Source organism: Scyliorhinus torazame, unplaced genomic scaffold, assembly GCF_047496885.1.
Source record: "Scyliorhinus torazame isolate Kashiwa2021f unplaced genomic scaffold, sScyTor2.1 scaffold_713, whole genome shotgun sequence".
Lineage (NCBI taxonomy): Eukaryota > Metazoa > Chordata > Chondrichthyes > Carcharhiniformes > Scyliorhinidae > Scyliorhinus > Scyliorhinus torazame.
Genome location: NW_027308440.1, coordinates 2,958 through 20,896, shown reverse-complemented (window position 1 = coordinate 20,896; position 17,939 = coordinate 2,958). Strand labels below are relative to the sequence as shown.

At 40.6% G+C, this 17,939-nt stretch overlaps 1 protein-coding gene across 2 annotated transcripts in view; it reads left to right on the top strand.

Annotated features, from left to right (window-relative positions):
- LOC140406610 (dolichyl-diphosphooligosaccharide--protein glycosyltransferase subunit 2-like) overlaps positions 1–13,808 on the top strand; it is a 74,885-nt gene extending 61,077 nt beyond the window's left edge. The window contains exons 16-18 of one of the 2 annotated variants that reach the window (XM_072494612.1): positions 2,467–2,596; positions 9,544–9,621; positions 13,493–13,808. In XM_072494612.1, the coding sequence (XP_072350713.1) occupies positions 2,467–2,596; positions 9,544–9,595 (182 nt within the window). In that variant the 3' untranslated portion in view covers positions 9,596–9,621; positions 13,493–13,808. The remainder of the gene's footprint in view (positions 1–2,466; positions 2,597–9,543; positions 9,622–13,492) is intronic. The other variant, XM_072494613.1, reaches the window with a different exon arrangement.
- The last annotated feature ends 4,131 nt before the right edge of the window (positions 13,809–17,939 follow it).

Here is a 17,939-nt window from a genome sequence, read left to right as displayed (position 1 = left end):
TAGGTTTAGTTTAATGCTCTACAAACCCGTAAAAGAGCTTTAAGCTTGAAGAAAGCGTTTTCCTATTGTAATTGGGTTCAATTTTCAAAGAATGGTGAATTTTGAGTTTCTAACTATCTCACCTGATTATCGCATGTTACATTGGCAAATCCATTTGCAACATTCAGGTGCCCCTTGACCCCCCCTTCCCCATCCAAACAGTTAGTTGTAAGACACAGAACGAAAGCCACAGGGTGTCGTTCCTCATTGAATTCATGGGTATGTGGTTACTGGACTCGTAAATCAGAACCCTAAAATGAGTTCGCGTTTCACCATGACCATTTAAAAATATCAATTCCGTTTAAAAACAATCAAAAAATAAAATGCTGGTAACGCTATAAAAATAGTGACCATGAAGCTGTCTGATTTTTATAAAATAAAATAAAACCTGATGTACCTGACTGCATATATGGTTGATATCTGACTCCAGCCTGAGGTGGTTTATCAAGCTACTTTGTTGTATTAAACCACTGCTTCAGGGTTCAATAAGGTCGCCCAACACTCCACTTAGGGGCCATTAGGAATGGGTTTCAAATGTCAGCCTTTCCAACAGCGTTGCCATCTGAGAATTTTTTTAAAGCAATTTTCAAAAAAGTCAGTCCTGTGTTCAGTTTTAAAAGTGTTACTTGGAGGTTAAAATACTTGAACTTAATGTGCATAGTAATGCACCTCCAAGAACCAATCACAAATGACAAATTCAGTGTTACAAAGATTCTTTAGAAGGTCTCCCAAGTGGACGTCCTTAACTAGTGCTGCCCTTACCATCACTGCTGGCAAACACCTAGAATCCGAACTTCACGTTTAATCCTCAATTGTGCTATTCCACGAGTTCACTTCGCACCGTAATACCAGATCAAAGGACCCCAGATCCCCACACTGCTCGGCTCCAGTAGCCCCACTGCGATGATCGTAAACCTTAGGAACCCATTCGATTTCTCCCTATTAAGTCCCCAATGCGCAGTGTGACTGCTTCCTCAAAATGTCACAATTTTCCCTATCAATTGCTTATCACACTTGGCTTATAGGATATGTAATGTGGCCTTTGCATCGCAGTATGCAATGTGATGGGAGGACTGCTGGTTAACACTTTTGGGACCTTAGCCATTTGGCTATCACCATATGGAATAACCTTAACATCAATTGACTGAGTAATTTAATAACTTGCCATTCTACAATTGTGCAAGCTTGTATTTGTTGCAACAATACTGGATCGTCTTTTGTGATTTAATCATTTGGATTTTTATACTTTTATTGAATCATCCTGTTTCTATTGCCTTATTCCTTTATTTCATATGTCTTGTGCATCAAGGACTTGATAGTTTCAAGCCAATATAGTGAGTGTAGCACTACAACTTGATGCAAAGATGACAATGAAAAGAATGAACAAGTTGCAAGAAAACATATGCAGCATGCCCATTAGCATTAGATTATTTAATTGCCAGTTTTGTGTTTTCTTGTAAAAGTCAGCAGGGGCTCCATAATTGGCTTTTTTGTGGATAGGTATAGACCTAGAACACACAATGCCGAAGGAGGCCATTCAGCCCATCGAGTCTGCACCGCCCTCATTTCCACCCTATCCCCATATCCCAATAACCCCATCCAAATATTTTGGTCACTAAGGGCAATTTATCATGACCAATCCACCTAACCTGCACGTCTTTGGACTGTGGGAGGAAACCGGAGCACCCGGAGGAAACCCATGCAGACACTGGGAGAACGTGCAGACTCCACACAGACAGTGACCCAGCGGGGAATCGAACCTGGGACCATGGCGCTGTGAAGCCACAGTTCTATCCACTGTCCTTGCGTTCTGCCGCAATGGGGCAATTGGACCTGCAAGGCCTAGACATTAATATTGAATGCCGCTGAACTGGCATGCAATTGTTTTTCAGAACCATTGCTTTATTTTTAATTATTGGCTGGAGCCTATTGATTGGGTAACCCAAGTCAAATTATAGTTGGTTTTTGAATTTCTAGCTATCAAACAGTAGTTACTTGAGATCATGCCAGTCTATTTTTGGTGTGCTATAGGCAGGTTGTAAACAAATATTTGGTGGTCATTATGTAAAATTTGCGGTCTGGATCAGCCGGTGTGCCACAGTGAAATAGTTTACAGATCTAAAGCATTCGTGCAGAAAATGCTTTAATTGTCTTGTAACTTCAGGGAACTAGGTGCTGCATACAGATAACTGAAGTCTAAACATTGACATTGGTTAAAATAAGAGTCCACGTACAACTAGCAGTATTTGATAAATTAAAGAAACGTGATGACCGCAAACTGCATGCCCATGTTGACCGGGTCAGTCAATGAAGTGCTTAACTATGACTGGACTAAATCTAATACTTGTTCAGCATAATTGACCCCTGCACTGACAACCCTGTTATACAATTCCAACCTAAAGTTTCCTTTTGCCTTGCTTTCTTCAGGTATGTTGGGAATCATGTATATATACTGGACTCAGCTGAACATGTTTCAGACTCTGCAGTATCTTGCTATACTTGGCAGCATCACATTCTTTGCTGGGAACAGAATGTTAGCTCAGAAGGCAGTAAAGAGGTAAGGAATTCTCATCCAACCAGATATTCTGTGTGTTAGTTCTTTTGAGCTGTACGCTTGGTCTTAATCCATTTAAAGGATTGCTTTTTTTAAAAAAAATCAATGTTGACCTTAAATAGTTTGCCGACGCTTCAGAAGAAATTAACTGTTCGATACTCACCATACTAAATGGCAGGAGCTGCATTTTGCGCCAGCGAGTCCAGGTAGAGTGATTATTTTGAAAGTTCCCAATTGGTCAATATATTGAACGGTAACAATTCCCCAGGGTCTGTCTGTGCTGTGGAGCTTTCCACCTTCTGATTATAATTTCAGCATGACTGGAAAGATAGATTGTGGGGTACAACACAATCTTGATCAACGAATATGCGGAACACAAAAATTGTGCCTCAAGGAAATGATAAGTTCAAGCTAATATAAGAACTTCATAATCACTGAAAGCAAATTCCATTGTAAGCAAAAAAAAAAATAATGCATTTATTGTTTACAGTTTCTGACTATCTGTAATGGTGTTATCAACATGTATTTACTTAGTTAAAAAAAAACCAAGGTGCTTCACAGGAGCACTATGAAACAAACTTTGACACTGACCCACGTACATCGGGACAGATAGCTAAAAGCTTTGTCAAAGTGGTAAGTAGCATCTTGAAGGAATGGAGAGGGGTGGTGAAGCAGTCCGTCACTAAGTTAATGTGGACACATTCGTACTAGGCAGGATATCTGCTATTCGACCATCACATGCACATACCTGCAGAGCATTCCTATCTGGAGTAATCGTTAAAAAGTGATACCTCTGTACAATGGACTGTATCATTCTGCCTGAAGTATGTGCTCTAAAGCAGTGCTGTCGCTAAACTAGAAATTGTATCGGCTACACCTGTCGGAGACCGTTCCGGCTGAGCAGGATGGTTTAATATGGGTGGCAGGGCGATGGTACCTGGCTCCCAGTCAGGACTGACTTGAGTTCGTCATGAGGCAATTCAACTTGGGCAACTTTTGTTGGGGCGGATGGAAGGGAGATTTAGTTTGGGCTGTTTGTACCAGCGGAGGTTGGTTGATAGAGAGACAGTGATTTCCCCAAAGTGGGGAAAAAAGTGTCCCAATGTAATGCAGGAAGCAACAGAACAACTCTTTATTTAGAAAACAATGCAAAAAGTGGAATCTGTAGCACTGCATTCCTATTATTGGCAATTTGCATCTCATCCCGGATCTGCTGACAACCTATCATTATAACATGGCATTAAATCATATCAAGGAGATCAATAGGCTTGGGAAAACTATGTTTTGTTGGTTTAGTGTTGGTGACAGTCAGTTCTAAAATTGACTGTAGAAATTTGTATCCTATGGCACTTACCTTTTTTATCAGAAGGATGATTGGAAGCAGGAAGAAAAGCATTTTTTGATGGAGATTCTTTTTTATCAGATTAGTAGACAATTGGAATTAGTTTATTTTCAAATATTGATATTTTTACACTTTTCTGACTTGTCTTTATGTAGCACTCAGCGCAGAATTGCAATACAGCTTTTAAAATCCTTGTATCACGTCTTTCAGCATTCCGACACGACCCGACCCTGACCCTCTTCCCCGTGTGAAGTGATGGATAGGCTGTGCTGAGCACAACTGCTCAGTTGTGTGTTCATGTACCCAACTGTGCTAAGCAAATTAAAAATGGAGGTGCTTTCCGTGTGTCGGTTTTATATATTTGACATGCGATTTTGATTGAGTTGGCTTCAGGAGTCTAAAACTATATCTCACCGTATTGAATAATTTAAATAGCTTGTATTTTAGAGCTGTCAACTACTTTTATGGTTCGTTGGTCACTCACGCAATCTATTTCATTTTGTACCCAAATAGAAGTGATACTGATACCCTTTGCAGACTGTAGCATTTCAGTTATAAAATGCTGTGTGTGTAAGTGGTCCTTTTTATTCAGCGAAGGCCAAAAGTCATAGAGGAATGTGGTATTGTAAATAATCTGAGGTAAAGCTTCACACTATGACAAACCCATGTGCAACTTTGTGGCATTGAGAGTTACCGCTGCAGTTTAATATGCATTTCGGGAAATCCGTAGCATTTGACCGCAAGAACTTGGGTGCAATTCTAACAACACACACCCCCGCCCTCAGCCAGGCGCACTTCCTGCTCTTCCTGGAGAATAGCAGGAGAGCCCCTAAGCGGGGTTCCCGTCGGGTGCCGCAGGCCGGGAGCATCATGCTCCATTCGCACCTGGCGCAATCTGGTTCGCACCCTCACTGAAGGGGCAGTACCACGATGCCAGGGGGCACTGCCAAGCAACAGGGCTTGAAAAGGGACATGACCATGAAAGGGGAGGTGAGCCTGAACGTGGGGTACTTGCAGTGACCCCAAAGTCGGGGGGGGGGGGGGGATTACCCCATAGCAGGGTGTTGGCCAATTGGGGGAGTGGGGTCTCTGCCAGTCGGTGTGTAGGGGGGGTTACTAAATGTGGGTGGATTGCAATACGAATAGCGCCGGAGCAGCTGGCGGAATCCTCACCACTTTTCCTGCCCGATGCAGTGGCATAGTGGTATTGTCGCTGGACTAGCAATACAGAGACACGGGATATTGATCTGAGGACCCAGGTTCGAATCCCACCACATCAGGTGATGGAATTTGAAACTCAATAAAATATCTGGAATTAAAAGTCTAATGATGCCCATGAAACCATTGGTGATTGGCATGAAAACCCATCTGGTTCATTAATGTCCTATAGGGGAGGAAATCTGCCTTCCTTACCTAGTCTGGCCTACATGTGACTCCAGACCCACAGCAATGTGGTTGACTCTTAACTGCCCCCTGAAGGGCAATTAAGGACGGACAATAAATGCTGGCACAGTCTATGACGGCCACGTCCCATGAATGACTAAAAAAAAAACACTTAGGCTGGAATTCTTTCGCCATTTGCTGGAGCGGGATTCTTGGTTTCCCGGCGGCCTGGGGTAGTTTCAGTCGGAATTCCCATTAACAGCGACGGGAACAGAGCTTTCCGCCACCAAGAAACACATGGCAGGGAGGCCAGAGAATCCTGCTCCAGGTCATTATTTGGGAGAATTCCGCCCCTTATGTTTATTTAGCATGTTTTACATTGAAAAACCTTATGAGCTGTTCGCGCAGGCATAATCAGACCGAAATAGGCAGTGGGTAACAGCAGCGTTATTTGGAAGGATAACCAAAAGCACAGTCAAAGAGAGAAACATAACAGAAAATAGAATGCAATGGCAAAAACCGTCAAGAAAAGCGGCTCCAGATGAAGCTGAGCTTTGACAAAGAATCATCCAGACTCAAAACATTAGCTCCCTTCTCTTTCTCTACAGATGCAGTCAGACCTGCTGAGATTGTCCAGTATTTTCTGTTTTTGCTTCAGATTCCAGCATCTGCAGTAATTTGCTTTTAGCATGGTCAAAGAGATTGATTTTGCTTGGGGGTGGGGGGGGGGGGGGGGTGGCTTTTGGGTTTGCAACATAGAAAAATACTGCAGATACTGGGGATCCAAAGTCAAATCAGAAAATGCTGGGAAACCCGGCAGGTCTGCGGTAACTCTGTAGAGAGAAGAACAGTTAACATTTCGAGTCAAGGCAGCACGGTGGCGCAGTGGTTAGCATTGCTGCCTCACGGCGCCGAGGTCCCAGGTTCGATCCCGGCTCTGGGTCACTGTCCGTGTGGAGTTTGCACATTCTCCCCGCGTTTGCGTGGGTTTCGCCCCCACAGCCCAAAGATGCAGGGTAGGTGGATTGACCACGCTAAATTGCCCCTTAATTGGAAAAAAATGAATTGGGTACTCTAAATCTATTTTTAAAAACATTTTGAGTCCACTGTGACTCTTCAGAATTCTCATGCTTGAAAATTTTAATTTTGAGGCAATGGGGACCCAAGAGTTAATGCAGTTCAGGCACGATAGTTATATGGAATAGGATACGGAAGACGAGGTTTGGGGTGAGATGCCATTGATAAGAGGCTTAGATCAGGATCCAACAGTCTGGTTCTGCCTGAGACTGCAGTCCGTCGGGAGAGCTTTCTTTCTTTGCTTCATTCCTCCTTTCTTTGCCTGAAGACAGTCGTTGGCTCATGCCTGCTGGTGCTTCACATTGAGCCGCTTTTCTTGGCAGTTTTTGTCAGTGGTGGTTTGCTATTACTTTCCATTCGATGAGGAGGCTATATCAGCCAAATACAAATCAAACCTGAGTTGTTGACATATTTCTGGACCACACACGGACCATTTAACTAAGTATACTAACCAAACTCCAGAAAGTATTAGAGAATGTTCTGCACAGTGGTTTGACCATCTATTCTTCATCCTACATAGTAACTCATGTTTTTGCTCGCGTGTGCCAATACATTTTATCTACAATATGCTAGCTCATAAGCTGTTAATGTATTTGATGTTGTATTTCATTGATACAAATTTTCAGCTATGAAAGTATCATGGAATAATGAGATTAAAGTGTAAAAGCATTTTTTAAAGTAAATTTCTGAGATGCCAGAGTTTTGTATTTTTACTCCTTCCGAATGACAGGACAAAAGACAATTTGTAAAGATTTTTCTTGTTTCAAAATCTTGACCATGGGGTTATTGATATTTTCTGTATTTATAAATGCAAGTTTATGATTTGAATGATAATCTTTACGTCTAGTGTTTCTACTCTCTTTTGCTCCCTTTTGAAGGCAATGTAAGTCGTTCTACACATACCCAACTGCAAGCTACCATTTTTCATACAATACAGTGAGTGTTGCCAGCCTGTTCAACCGTAGTGACCCTCACAGCTGAGCCAAGACCTGTTAACTGGCTGTCAGATCACGATGAGCAGCGTCAGTTTTTTCCGACTTTGGACGAGGGACACTAATGCAAACTATAGTGGTGTTATCATCCTGAGATTGATTGCACAAACCAAGCCTTCTCCCTGGTTCAATTGAATCATTGCGAGTTCATAGAAACATACAGCACAAGAGGGAGTAATGTGGCTCTTTGAAAGAATCTGCCAAGTTTGTCCCGTTTTTCTGCTTTATCCCCGGAACCCTGAAAATGTATTTCTTTCAGTTCCCTTTGTTAAAGTTCCTGCTGAATCTGTTTGCACCGCCCTTTGGGCAGTGCATTCCCAATTACAACACGCCATGTAAAAAGGAATCTCCATTTCCTTTCCGGTTACTGAACTTGCTGCCAGTGGAAAAGGTTTCCCTGCATTTAACAAACTCCTCTTAATTTTGAGGACCTTTTATTCAACGTCTCAATTACCTACTCTGCTCTAAGGAGAACAATCCCAGCTTCCATCAGTTCCTGCAGTCCCAGGTACCGTTCTGCTAAGTCTCTAATGTCTTGACATCTTTTCTAAAAGTGTGGTGCCTAGAATCAGACTTGATACTCCAGCTGAGACTGATTTCCAACGGTTCAGCGTAACTTCCTTACTTCCGTACTCTGCGACTCTTTCATAAAGCCACGGCTCCTCTATGCTTTTTCAACAGCCTTCTCAACTTTTCCTCCACTTCCATGTTCTCTGTTAATCTTTATAACCTAGCAGGGTAACTATTACAAGTAAATGTTTGTTTATGCTGCAGGCTGCTTTGTCTGCAGGTGACTGATCATATATTTATCTGAATTCCTGTTGATCTATAATTTTAAGAAATGCAGCTAAAGCCACTTAAAAATAGATTACCTGTATTTTCTCTTAGGAACGTGAGAGTCCTGGGGGAAATTTGTTTTAAAGTCACCCATGGCGCAGTGTTTCTCAATGAAAGGCTACAAATCATATGTCTGTCATGATATTTGACAGTTCTTTAGAATCTTGTAAAACAAATATGTCTAACAGACCTTAGTGGGTAGTTTATTCGGCGAATGTAGAGAATTTTGTTCCATACATCTTACTGGGGGGACAAGCTTGGATTCAGCTGTGATGTTCCCGAAGATCAAATGGTTTATTGAGGGTCAGTTGAGGTAGCATGAGAGCAGTAAAATTGCTGTAATTCACTACAGTGCCTTTGGCTTAGGAAAATAAATTGGAGGGATGGGACCCTGCTTGTAATTCCGATCCGGCCCTTGTGGAAGTATGTGTGTGAGATGACAAAATGGGGCCCTGCTATTCTGCCCACTAAGAAGTCTTACAACACCAGGTTAAAGTCCAACAGGTTTGTTTCAAACACTAGCTTTCGGAGCACTGCTCCTTTCTCAGGCCCACCTGAGGAAGGAGCAGTGCTCCGAAAGCTAGTGTTTGAAACAAACTTGTTGGACTTTAACCTGGTGTAAGACTTCTTACTGTGCTCACCCCAGTCCAACGCCGGCATCTCCACATCACGTTCTGCCCACTGTAATTGGAAATCTTGCCACTAGCAGCATACCTTTGGCAAAGTAACTGAGAATGGCCATTGGAACCATCTTTCAGTGAACACCTTGAGAACAACAAATGAAAAATGTTGAGACGTGAAAAAAATAGGGACTTGGTGGAAGTACCAGAAGGCTGCTGTCACCCAAGCATGGGCCCTGTGACATTAGGAGAGGAGACGATTGGGAGTGGGGTTTTCTGTATTCTTTTACATCTATTTGAAACAACAAAAGCGCAATGTAACATCTAACTGAAACAGATTTTCTGTTTAAATCTGTTCAAGCAAAGTGTGTGTATGCAGTGAAGAGGGGGGTGGAAACAATCAAATGTCAGAGATGGCAGTCTCTCCAGTAACTTGTTTTTAAAGGAATGCGTTGGAAACTTTCCAATGAAAATGCCATGACATATTGCTAGCCATTAATAAACCGCCAGGGGTCAAAAACCTCTATGTAGGCTTCAACGATTTGACCTTTTTAAGTGTGCACAGTTGTGAAATTTCAACCCATCATCAGTGGCACTTCACTGAAGAATGTCTTATTCTATGAACTTTACTTAGAATCATATTCTTCTGTCCTTAAGATCTTTGTCTTTCTAAATCTGTATTCCTCTCTCCTTTGCCAGGATTGCAGCAGAACAAAGCAGTAGATTGGCAAAATATAGGACTCTTCGGTAGAAGGGTTTCTAATCAACCGAACCCAAGTAAGGGTTTTAAGCAGATCAGCTGTGTACATAGATGTGTGTGGGGAAAGTAGCTTCTCTCATGTGCATGCGAAACATTGAACATCTCCCATTCCACTGTGCATGGCAAAAGATGTTATTGAAATTCGGAATAAAATTGTATTACCTTTACATGCTGGTTTAAAAGTAAATTTTATTGCTGTTAGGATCATCCAGTCCCCTCATCAAATGCAAATTTCTGCCAAGCCGGCTTTGGAAGTTCGCTCATTCAAAACAGAATTTATTTAAGTCTGGTACACGTCAAGATCCGGCTAGGATCTGGAAGCAAAATTATTGCAATGGGCTTGAGGCATCCGTGCAAATTCTCCTTTGACATTTTCCCATTTACAATTACTTATTGTTGCCCGTAGAATTATGTTTAAGATTTTCACTTTAAATTAAGGATTGTAGAAATTAAGGATTAGAGGCCTTCAGTATATTTAAAGAACCATTTAACACAGAAGGAGGCCAATGGGCTCAGCAAACTCATGTCAGCTCTTTGGAAGAGTTTTCTCTACTCCTTCCCCCATCGTCCTTCAACTTTATTGTTTTATGTTAATATTGTTTAACTAAAAGCTATTAAATCTAGATAGGCAAGTACTTAGGGATGAACTTGAAAAGGAGTGTCATATATATAGTTACTTGTGATGTTGCAAGACAATGTTGAAAATGCATGCTATGATTGGTACTAACTTCAAGAATAAGAACTAATAATACCATAAGGGTTAGAATTGCACAATAGCAATCTAAGAATGTGAGATAATTTAATGTGAACTTTAATGGAACCAACTATAAGCTATATTTGGGCGCTGAAGGTAATGAATTTTCGAACATTTCTTCATACTGGCTTGTGAATTGTATTAGTTTTTAATTCTGTTGAATGGGACATGTTTCTTCGGTGTGTTGATCTGTAATTAGCTGCATGTTGCCTTGCATGCTACATTTTCATGTTTAAATGCAGTGTTTGGTTATTTGTGTTTTTCAAATTGCTAATGTGTCACAATTATTCAGGAAAGTATTGTTTTATAAGCATTCTGACAGCCGTACAAATACAATTGAATTGCTTTGAATTAATAATTAAGTTCTAATAAATTAACTTTTCTGGATAAACAGAATCGTGTTCCATTACTGGGAGAAAATTTTTACGTAAAGGCAATCTTCAATAAACTCTGGCTGCAGTGTGTGGAAACTCGAGATATAGCAGAGAATAGGCCAGGGTGACTAAATTCAATATTATTAGTTTTTTAGTTGAATTTTAGCTTAACTTGTGCAGTGTCTCTTCAAGTTGCACTTTATCTAGTTTGACAGTAATTCCATTAATGTGAAATATATATATATATATATATATATATATATATGGTTTTGAGTTATGGAACAACAGTATGTTTATACTTTGTAGCCATGGTCTAATTTACCGAAGCCAAATTTGTGAATGTTTTTAAATTAATTAATCCCGGCTCAATTGTGTGTTTATTTTTACAACAGTGCAACATTCCTATATGTCAGTAAGTGAGACTTGTGGATAAGCACAAGGTTAATTTTTCTAATCACTGCCCAGCTGTTCATTAATCTTAAATTATATTTAAAGAATCTCATCGCTTTTCAGAAGTTTTGCGACAAGCAAACAAGGATGACTATTCTTTTCAGAATGGGCACTAATAGTAGAATTGTTCGGGTGGCGCAGTGGTTAGCACTGCTACCTCAAGGCACCAAGATCCTGGGTTCGATCCCAGCCCCGGGTCACTGTCCATGTGGAGTTTGCACATTCTCCCCGTGTTTGCATGGGTTTCACCCCCACAACCCAAAGATGTGCAGATTAGGTGGATTGGCCACACTAAATTGCCCCTTAATTGGGAAAAATATTTAAAGTAGAATCGTTGAAGGTTAATAACAGTTGGCTTAAAAAGGTACAATGAGTTTGCTATTGTTCTCAGATAATGTTTCTTCAGCAATAATATTGCAGCGAGTGACTTGCATGTTTCAGAGCTCTTGGTACTTCTCAATGTCGTGATCTCTTTCCATTTCCAAACAATTATTTTGCAAAATAGCACTCTTAAAATATCCTTAATTTTCTAAAACGGTGCTGCCATCCCTTTCACATTTTGCTACACACGTTGCATGTGAGGATGAGAATGCATGGATCCTAATTTACCTAATTACTATAAATCTTCACAGGTTTTTCTTTGAACCAGGCAAAGACCATCTGAAACAATAGAGCATCTAACCATTTCCCTTTGATACTCTATGGTTTCATCATTGCTGAATCCCCCACTATCAACATCCTGGGATGATCATTGACCAGAAACTAACTGGACTAGCCATATTAATACTGTGGCTACAAGAGCAGATCAGAGGCTGGAATTTCTACAACAAGCATCTCACCACCTGACTCCCCAAAGTCTGTCTGTCCATCTACAAAGCATAAATGAGACATGTGATTATCTCCACTTGCTTGGACGAGTGCAGCTTCAACAACGCTTTAGAAGCTCGATGCCATTCAGATCAAAGCATCCGGGTTGATTGGCACCCCACCCACCAACTTATAAGCACAGTGGTAGCAGTGTGTACCATGAATAAGATGCATTGCAGAGACTTGTCAAGTGTCCTTCGAGAGCACCTTCCAAATCTGTGATCTCTACCACTTGGAAGGAAAAGGGCAGTAGATGGAAGCACCACCACCTGCGAGTTCCCCTCCAAGCCACACACCATCCTGACCTGGAACTATATTGCCATTCCTTCACTGTCATTGGGTCAGAATGCTGGAACTCCCTTTTATAGCACTGTAGGTGTACGTAAACCACATGGACTGCAGTAGTCCATGAGGGTGGTTCAACAACTTTCACAAGCGTAATTAGGGATGGGCAACAAATGCTGGCCAAGCCAGTGACACCCAAACCTCATGATATTTTTTAAAATAAGCACATTGCCTTTATGTAAATGAAAGTCTAATGAATCTATTTTGTGAAGCATTGTTATGGTGGATGTACTGTTCTTCAATTGTTTTAATCCCAAATATTCAGTGCATCCCATGTTTGAACTGAATTGCTTTTTTTTTTCTCATTTACGGGATGGGGGTGTCACTAGCTGGACCAGCATTTGTTGCCCATCCCTAACTGCCCTCCATTTCAGAGGACTTTCACTTCTGAATCAATTTTCCATGCGCGCAGAAAAAGTCCGATTCGGTATGCCTCTCATACTAAAGTTAGGCCTTTGTTAAATAAAGGGTGAGTTGAATATTTTAAGCTAATCTTAATGGCTCCTCTCTAAGATCTCTGAAGAGAAACCACATTTTGACTGTCACTTTTCCACACTGCCCATCTGAAAGTGAACTCGATAGGGGCCTAGAGTATTTTTTTTAAAGTCGTGCTCTCTGGTTTGATTAGTGGAAGTTGTTGTTTTTTTTTTTTTTTTGATGAAAAGTGGCTGTTTCAAAGCTCTGACCATGGCATCCTTAAATTCCTAAGATTGTGAAGATTCGAGGTGCGTTTTGACTGGAGCGATCAGCTGTTCAAAGAAAGGCTATTCAAGGAGAAAATGTAGCAATGTGGATGTGATATTTTCCACAGGTTGCGTATGAAAGAATGAGATCAACTATACCTCTGGAAGATAGTTAAAGGTTTGCTTGGAAATTGTGAAAACTCAAGGGTCTGGGCTAGAAAAATAAATGAATTATTGATTGGCATTGCTTTATAAGGATTTGCTACATTTATGGTTTAGGAGAATGTGACCAGCAGGTGAAGGACTTTAACATGGTAGCTGTTGACATTATGTTCATTATTTTACGCAACTACATTTAAGAATCATGGCACTCTTTTTTTTTTTTCTCTAAATATATCTGGTTTTCTTCTTTCAGAACAGGGAATTGATAGACGTCAATGAAAAGGAAAATCCTGAAGGTGAAAAATATTTCCAAAGCCTGAAGATGTGCCACTGAATTTCGAAACCGGATTGTAATTTCTTTTTTGAATTGGTGAAGGTATTTTGGGGTTTTGTTTAAGTGCACTGATATTTGGTCCACATGAGGCTTGATTTTTGCAAGTGTATCTTTTGGGTACATCTCAAATGTGTGCTGGCTTCCCTTTTGGTTCCCTCTGATACGTGTTTTGTAACATCAGTTATGTTTTCTGCAATAAATCTGAGCAGGAAATAAAATATTCTCATCACCTTCATTGAAATGACCACCTTTCTTTTAAAGTTGCTCTGGAGCACATACTATGGAAATGTTTATGGTGACTTGACTACCTAACTGTTAGCTGGTACTAATGGTGTATTTCATAAATATATGATTTTAAAGTAACATAATTGATGTGAGCATACATACAGAGCAGGAGCAAGCCCCTCGAGCCTGTTCTACCAGTCAATAAGGTAATGGCTGATCTGATTGTAAGTTTGGCCCATCATTCCTGGGTACACTCAATAACCTTTCACCCGCTTGTTAGTGAAGAATTTATCGAGCTCTGCTTTAAAAATATTCAAAGATTCCACTTCCATTGCCTTTTGAGGAAGAGAGTTCCAGAGACCCACGACCCTCTTGAGAGAAAACATTTCTCATCTTTGTCTTAAATGATTTGTAAACAGTCACCCCCAGTTCAAGATTCTAAAAGAAAATATCTGTTCCATATTAACCCTGTCAATGCCTCCCTTAGAACCTTAAAGGTTTTGATCAAGTCGCCTCTTATTCTTCTGATCAATACAAACCTAACCTCTCCAATATTTCCTCACAAGCCAAACTGCAAATTCCTGGTATTAGCCTAATAAAGCTTCTCTGAACTGTTTTTAACACATTTACATATTTCTTTAAATAAGGAGACCAATATTGTACACCGTACTCCAAATGTGGTCTCACCAATGCCCTGTATAACTCGAGCATTACCTCACGCCTTCTGTAATCAATCCCCTTCACAATAACTGATAACATTCTATTAGCTTTCCTAATTACTTGCTGACACCCAGATCCGTCTGCACCTCGGGGTTCTGCATTCTCTCACCATTTAAATAATTAGCTTGTTTTTTCCTTCCTGCCAAAATACCATTTCACATTCACCCACACGGTCCTCCAGTTGCCAGATTTTTGTCCACTCATTTTGGCCTAACTGTGTCCCTTTTATAGCCTTCCACCCTCTTCGTAATTTACTTTCCTATCATTGTGTCGATAATTGGACAATATGCAACATGCGCATTAACTTAGCGTCACGCAAACAAAACTTGCATTTAGGTAGTACATTTATATTCTGAAATGTTTAAAATTGTGTGCCAATTTTGATGTATAATGAAAGCTGCATCGGGATTCTAAACGTTGATTGGTGGTTGAAGGCAAAATGCTGGTCGAGGGACAATGGGAGAACTCCCTTCTCTTGGAATATTCCGGGGATGTTTTGTGTGCAACTACAAGAACAGGACGATGGAGCTTTAGTGGGTTTCATCTGAAGATCGCGCTGCCAACAATGTAGCTTTTCCGCAGTACCTGAGTTTGGGACTAAATGAAAGACCTAAAAATGGGTTTGAATCTATGGTCTTCTGAGAAGCCAAGCTGATGCTGCAAGCTCCACACTGCTGCCAACACGTGTCATTGAAATAAATCAAAGGATACTTTGTATAAAGCCATTGTTTTGGCCTCGTGCAAAATTTAAACAGACCGTTTGTCAGTAGCTACTGCAATGGCGTGTGATAGTTGAGTGCACTTTAATGCATGGCAGCTTTTGAAAGAATACAGTGAGTGATTATTAAATATTGAGAACAGTAAAAACCAACTTTAAAGTTCCTTTTTTAAATTTACCATTGAAGTGTTCTGAAATGTAATTATGGTAGGAATGATTTTGGAATCCTGTAGCAATATAAGTCGTCAACCTATTCAGCCACTGAAATTGAGGCCATCGGATCTTGTTACCATTGAGCAAGTCTATCAAATGTTGACCCATAGTTCAAAACAACATTGATTTTGGTTTGCGTTTTTTGTTTCAGAACAGAAATATATATTTTAAATCAATTTCTCATATGATCCATGTAAAGTCATTTTACAAATGGATTGATTAATGTGGGTTCAATCACAGTTTGGTATTTTGGATGCCATTATGGATTGATGTGTCAAAAAATATAATTCAGAGCATTGCACAGGGTGCACACCTAGTTAACTGCACTTTATGGTGTCATACTTCAGGACAAAGAGAGCAAAAAAAGTTAACACTAATGATTAAATCACAATAGCAACTGACTCAATGCATGACGATCAAATTCCTCTTCCATGGTCTAGCCCTAACATGTCTCTAACCTCCAGCCTTACAAGCCATGAAAATCACTGCACCCCTCAAATTATGGCCTCATGCACATCCCAGTTTTAGTTGTACCACCAGTGGTGTCCTGCTTTTGGCTGCTTAGGCACTGAGTTTTGGAATTCCCTCCATAAACCTTCTGCCTCTCCTGTAAAATGCTCCTTAAAACCTACCTCTTTGACATATCCTAATAGCTTCTTGTGTGACTCAAATTTTATTTCCATTGTTCTTGTGAAGTGGCTTGGTATGTTTTGCCACATTAAAGATACATATTACTGTTGTATAATATTAAACACATGCCTTCAGTGCACATTTTCATTAAGTCAATTAAAAATTATTCTTCAATAAAAGTAATGGAATATTGTGCCATATCCAAATTTTCAGTTAGAATGAGCCCATGGTCCTGCTACATTTTCAGTCTAACTCCATTTGTAAATCCCATATTTTGGGGGGCTCTTTCAGTCACTGTTTTGAAGTCAATAGAAAGGAAAATTGGACGAGGTGCATAATCGGCATCCAATCTGACATCACTTGTTTTACGCTCGTTGAATTAAAAATATTCCTACTGACTTGATGGTTGCCTCAACTGCGTGCAAGTCACAAAGCCCCGAGTCACAAATCCTTTGTGTGCGTAGTTACATAAATGATCAATTGCCCTTCGAGGTTCTCATGTATCTTAATTACAGTTGTAGCTATGTAAAATCTCTTCCTAATCATACTGATTCTATTACATCCATTATTGCCAGGCAGTGAAGCATTATCGTGATTTGACAAAAAACTATAAAGACTTTCAAATTCCGCTACCTACTGGATAGACTTGCTGAGCCTTTGGAGGAGCCAGGCTCATTAGCTTCATGATAAATTACTTCAATTTATAGATGTCGAGGAGGGCAAATACAATTCACAGAGGGGACACCAGCCACAGCTGCAGGGAAGATTTTTTCGCAGGCTTCTGAGGGAGGTAGCTAGATGTAGAGGAGGAAATTTGGTGTACATAAATGCTGAGTTGCGTATGGTGGACTAACGGGAACAGAATAAGTCCAAGGAATAGTGTGTGCAGGTAGGAACATAAGTATGGAGAAGATCTCTCAAACAAGTTGATGGTTGTTTTGGGCTCTCCACATTCAGATGCACTGAGTCAGAAGTTGAGGAAAGAGCAATGCTGCATGACCATCTCATACTACATTTTCCACAGTGCGCATTGTGGCAGGATCACGACACAGCAGCATGTCACTCACCCCAAGTCTATGGAGTTGTTCATGTCCCATGTGGACTCCACTCACCTTATCAACATTAACCGTCTGTTGCTGCTCCTTTATGTTGTTGCCTAGAATTTCTGCTGTATATGCATAAAATATACATAAAACATAGAATATACAGCACAAAAACAGACCATTTAGCCCCATAAGTCATGCTGGCTCATGCTCCATTTGAGGCTCCGTCCTTTTTCATCTAATTATTTTGGCACAGTCCTTTCTTTATTTCTCCCCTATCTGCATATCGGCCCTCTCAATTGAATCCCCTCCACAGTGGCCGACCAATATCCGTTTCATTTTCCACTCCTGTCTGACCTTTTCCTCACCCAGCGTTCTGCTAATGAAACTCGATCGAAGGTCAAGAAGCAGCATTTTATCTTCCACTTCAGCACTTCCAAGCCTTCTGGACTCCATGTTGAATTCAACGATTTTGGATCGTAATCACGGCTGCCATGTTTCCAGGCAGCAGCTGTCGGTAACGTTTCTGCTGTTGCCACTCGCACTCCTTCAACCTATTTATTTGTGTTTCCTTGTCCCATTATCATTCCCGTTTGCATTGCGTCATCAGCATCCCTTTTTGGCATTTAATTCACCCATCCACCCCTCTCTCCTACCCAAATCACAGAACTTCTTTCTCCCCCTTGGCAATTTTGAATAAAAGATCATTCCAGAAAAATACACACTGAATGCAGTGCATGTTTAAAGATATGAATAGGACGTGCCATCACTGGGCATTACCATCGCATTTTCATTGAAGTGTTTCTCTGGTTGCACA